At 41.6% G+C, this 5,186-nt stretch overlaps 1 protein-coding gene across 1 annotated transcript; it reads left to right on the forward strand.

Moving 5' to 3' along the window:
* Window positions 1–2,456: 2,456 nt before the first annotated feature.
* LOC106515411 (rho-related GTP-binding protein RhoU) lies at window positions 2,457–4,878 on the forward strand (the record flags this gene model as incomplete). The annotated part of the gene is given in 1 exon segment (XM_074559734.1): window positions 2,457–4,878. A coding segment is annotated over 1 exon segment (456 nt), but the record flags the coding sequence as incomplete, so codon positions are not given.
* Window positions 4,879–5,186: the final 308 nt, after the last annotated feature.

Consider the following 5,186-nt stretch of genomic DNA (forward strand, 5'->3'; position numbering starts at 1 on the left):
CACACACACACACACACACACACACACACACACACACACACACACACACACACACACACACACACAGTGACTACTTAGCATCCTGTGTTGGCCTGCAGGCCTCTGAGGGCGGCCCACATTAGCGTGGCTGGTTTGTTGCAAAACTGCAACAAGCTAGTTTTGTTTACAAGTGTGCTGTTTTGAAAACTTTGTTTTAATTGATCTAATTGGTTTAATTGTCCTCTGGATTTCATGGCCTATATTTTAAAAACTTCACYAAGATGCTTAATATTACATGACGGGATTTCCTGGATAGTTTAGGAAGGTTACAGCCGATGTTTGATCTCCAGACGAGCAGAAGAGACGAATTAAATTTGTATTTGGAAGTCAGATCATTTAGCTGGAGTCACAACTGCGCGGAGGAAATTGGTGAATTTACAGTCGGTATAATCTGGTGGCACGTCTTCATCTGCATGGCTGGGTTAGATCACCGTGATACGAGTCGAGCTCGATGAGTTTGGTCTGTGACATGAGCACCAATCTCATAGACATCTATGATGTGAAGATGAGGCTTTTATTGTTAGACTGAAGGTAATTAATTACACCTAGCATCTAAACACCTYGTCTGAAAACACACAATGCATTTAGTTTTAATGGATTGTGAAATTGGGAGTAAATATTTACCTTGTATTATTCCATGTTAATATATTACATTATATGCAGACAACTTTTAATTCTCAGTTTCTTTCTAGTTTTCTGGGTAAATTTGATGAATTAGAATTAACGGGTTATTAAACACGTARATTTTTTTATTTCTGGGGGCATAAAGAGGGGAGTTGTGCTCCCTCCYCCCCGGGAGCAGCATTTTAGACGTTAAGAAAAATCTTCACGGGGGCGCCGCCAGTTCCAAAAGGCTCATAAACAGTTTGTTCTTTTGGAACAAGGCGATAGAGCAAACCCTTAAATACGTGTAAAACCTCACAGTGTGCTCCAAGCTGCACTCTGCTTTACAAAAAAAAAGGGAGGGAAAAAAATCTTCACATGCAGACAAGCTCAGGCATAAATGAAAGGGGGAGATAAACATCGACAAACGCTCGCTGAACTGACGCAATTCTCTGAGAGGGATGGGACAGAGGGGGTCGGGTGCCAGGAACGGGGCGARGTGAGCCGAGGAAGGTGGGACGCAATTCAGTTTGTGAAGGTTTTAGCTGTGTTTGGAGATCAGATAAAGTCCGTTTGTGAAGGGCAGGATTCAGGGACGAGCGCTTTAAAGAAGAGGGTTCCATTCAAACGGGTTAATCTGTGTGGTCAGGGAGTGCTGCCAGAATCGTGTGGCTCCATCGTGTTAATTTAGATTTACTGCAGATGAGATAAATGAAAGGGCAGGACCTGCCTGTACTGTATACTAACATTGTTTAAACATTGTTTATACAGTTTATTATCGAATAGCTTTTGGCTCAGTTCCTCCTGTACCGTGAGGGGAAAATAGTAATTAAAGACACCGCGTCTCTCGAAGGAATGCATATCGCCTGCAGCGTTTATTGTCATAGGTCGAAAAATTACATCATTATAGCCATTTTTTGTTGAATCTCAAAAGATATATTATGAGATCTGCTGCATGATCAGTTAGCTTGTAGCAGGCGTTCAGCTAGAGGAGCATCATAAGGACACCCTGTTCGATTTTCTGACGCCTCCTTTCAGTTGGCAGCGCTTCGTAATGTCTTCAGGGCACCGTGCCGATCTTCGGGTTCACCGAGAGTTTTGTTTTTATTTTTTACACTCCGGAAACTTTGTAACCAATGGGAGGGTGTGACCACAATTATTTTTATGAAGCTAGAGGAAGAATAAATGGTGCCGTCTCGGGTAGAGGAGGTAGTCCAGCCTCAGTAGCTGTTGTTCTGTGGTGTCTCCACGATCTCCGGCCCCGGTCTGGTCACAACTTGTTTTATCCTACGTAAATTTCGTAAACTTTGCAAGCGGCATGGGTGTGACCGCAATTATTTTATGAAGCCAGAGGAAGACACACAAAGAATGAGTCACTATTGTTGTGTGTTGTTTTTCACAACCTCCAGTCCGTAACTGGTTTTATCTACGTAGATTTCGTAAGCTTCGTAAAAAGGGGGGCGGCTGGATTAAAGAGTCAACGCCTTCTTCCTAAATCCTGCCTAAAAGCTTGGCTTCTAGCAGGTGCTGTGAATGACTCTCAACTACTACCACACCAAATTTTAGCTCATTATCTGTAAAACTGACTGAATTACACCTATTTTTATTTCCTTTTTTTTTGCCACCAGTAGAAAACAGAACTGAATGTTAGTTTTTTAATTTCTTCATCGTCAGTTACTTTTATTTTCATAAGCTTCTTCATTATGCCTTTGCCTTCAGGCTATAATAAAGGTTTGACTGAAGCAAATTAAACATTAATGTGAGTTTTCTGACAAGAAAAAAAAAAGCTCACTATCTTTCTCTCRGTCCATCAGGATGAGTTTGACAAACTCCGCCACTTCTGCTACAGCCGAACCGACGCGCTGCTGCTCTGCTTCAGCGTGGTCAGCCCGGCCTCCTTCCAGAACGTCTGGGAGAAGTGGGTGCCCGAGATCCGCCGCCGCTGCCCCCTCACGCCCGTCCTCCTGGTGGGCACGCAGTGCGACCTGCGGCAGGACGTCAAAGTCCTGATCGAGTTGGCGAGGCGGAGGGAGAGGCCCGTCCCCGAGGAGGACGCCCGGGCGCTGGCGGAGAAGGTCGGCGCCGTCACGTACGTGGAGTGCTCGGCGCTGACGCAGAAGAACCTGAAGGAGGTGTTCGACGCCGCCATCTCCGTGGGGCTGCGGCACGCTGACCGGAGGGCGCGGCGGGAGAGGACGGTCCGCAGCACGGCYGATAAGATGAAGATGCTGTCCAAGTCCTGGTGGAAAAAGTATGTGTGCGTTCAGTAGGGAGCAACATCCTGGAACTGATCTAAACTGGAACTGCTGAGGGTTGTTTTCGGACTGAAGTCGAATGTAAGGACTTTTGTTACGTTCAGATGGACGACCGCCACATGAGCTCGTCTGAAAGTTTTTCACTTCAGAGGAAAAGCAGGTTCAAYGAGTTCTGGCCTGAACTGTGTGGTGGTGACAGGATGGTTGGTGTTGAAGGTCGGAACKATCGTCTGCTCCTAAAAATGACTGTGACCAGCATTTAACCAAAAACCCCTGGTGCCAAAGTGGCTTGTGGACCCAACATCATCCTGGATTTGTCCAAAGGAATGTGATCCGACTCGGAGAGGGAAATAAGAAGTTATCTCATGTTACGTGCCAAGAGTTTACACCTCCTTTTCGTCTAACTTTCTTTGGTGGAAAGTACCTTTATTTTATGTGTTCTACACTGTTGTTCAGACCACAAAGCATTTTAATTTAACGTGCATAAAGTTTGGGTTAGGGTCCACATCAAAGATTTTGCTGTATGTTATTAAAGAGAGAATCCTGCACCTTGTTACAGAAATCAGTTCAACTGGAAAATAAATTCCTTTTGTGTGAAAACTTTTTATAGATTTACTCTTTTTCCTCTACAATCAAGTGTTTGAGTATAAACTGATCTAAAATRGATGATGTGTTGTTAAATCATCAGTCTTTACCAGAATGTGAAATGTTGATTTAGCATCARTTTTTAACACTGTTAAATGTGTGCTGTAAATTTACCACCATGTGACATCATTTGAATACTTATTTTAACTAATCTTGGATAACACCAATTGTCGGTCTAAAAAAATGTAAGTGGTCAGTTGACTGAAAGACGTTACCAAGGTGGTGACCTTAGTCTTCGGTTCAACTTGGATGTGTCCACYTTGGTCAGTCTTTTCACCATTCTGCTATTTTTAAAAGAAAGGTCATTGTTTGTATGGAGTCATGTCATTCAATATTTGCCAAAAATATAGGTGATTTCTAAATATTGACAAGGATGCGTTAAATCCCTCCTTTTCCTCGTGTGTATATGCATCGATGGATCCCTGTCCCAGTTCCACTGATTTAATGTGGGCGACCCTACAGAACAGTGATGATTACATACAATAAATTAAGGTTTTACTTCCAGATACTCAGGTTTAAGCAGTACGTCTGGTTGCTGAGCCAGGTCTTTGCACATAACTCCTGAAACGAATAACTTAAAGGTGTAACATCTTAAAACTATCTGACTGACAAATGCCAAATGTTCCCCAAATTTCATATTTATATATTTTCCCTTAGTTCTATATGTTGGGTATTGATAATAGCGCATATCTGGAGGTTCAACTGCAAATCTGGTTGATCCAAAAGACAAAAAGTGGGCGGAGCAACATGTGGTCAGAATATCTTCTTTACTATTGCACTACTGCAGGAAAACAGAGCTGGTGCCACTTTAAATCACACTCAATTCAAAGTCAGCACTGGCCATAAAATGGCCTTTGATCAGTGAAGATAAATCCTAAAATAAAAGTTTGCATCAGAACTGAGAAGGGATGGGTGTAAGTTGAGGAACCAGTTTCGGTGWTACTTTTCTACATGGTTTGACTGTCGTTTAACAGAATTATAGATCAATCAGTATTTCGTTACTCTATCCTCTTAAAACAACACAAAAATGGATGAAATGAGCAAAGCGGCTGATTCTTTGTTTGCTTCTTATTTTTCAGAAGCTTGTTGTTCCAACTRTTTGTCTATTTATCCTCCAGGCGCCAACCGGAGCAAAAATATATAATGAATCCAGTATCTTTATAAATGTCTCAAACAGTCATGATGTTTGTGACACCACTGGGATAAAACTGTCTACATGACTCAGTGAGTGGTTGTGTTGCTAACTCTACATGGTACTGAACAGTACGAGTGTTTCAGTTTGTCTGACTTTAGACGTGAAAGATGAGTGAAACTAAATAAAATGTGAAATATGTAATGTGTATTTTTGTCTTTTTTCTGCTGCCTATTTAATAAACACATTTTAGCATAAATAAGAGAAATGTTTTTTACCATTGTCATAAAGGTTATTCTAAACTTCCACAATACGTATTTTGAACTTGCATTTGTTATGATGTATAATTAAATTTTCACACTGAATGTCTACATTTTTCATTTAGAATTCAGCTTGTTTGACATAATAAACAAACATCCAAAGAAAGCACAAAATGGTTTAAAAATTCTTAACTTGTATGACAAAACATTGACTTTACAGTCCAACATYTGTAACCCACGCTGGCTAAATGA

The sequence above is a fragment of the Austrofundulus limnaeus genome, unplaced genomic scaffold (genome assembly GCF_001266775.1).
Source record: "Austrofundulus limnaeus strain Quisiro unplaced genomic scaffold, Austrofundulus_limnaeus-1.0 Scaffold29, whole genome shotgun sequence".
Classification (NCBI taxonomy): Eukaryota; Metazoa; Chordata; class Actinopteri; order Cyprinodontiformes; family Rivulidae; genus Austrofundulus; species Austrofundulus limnaeus.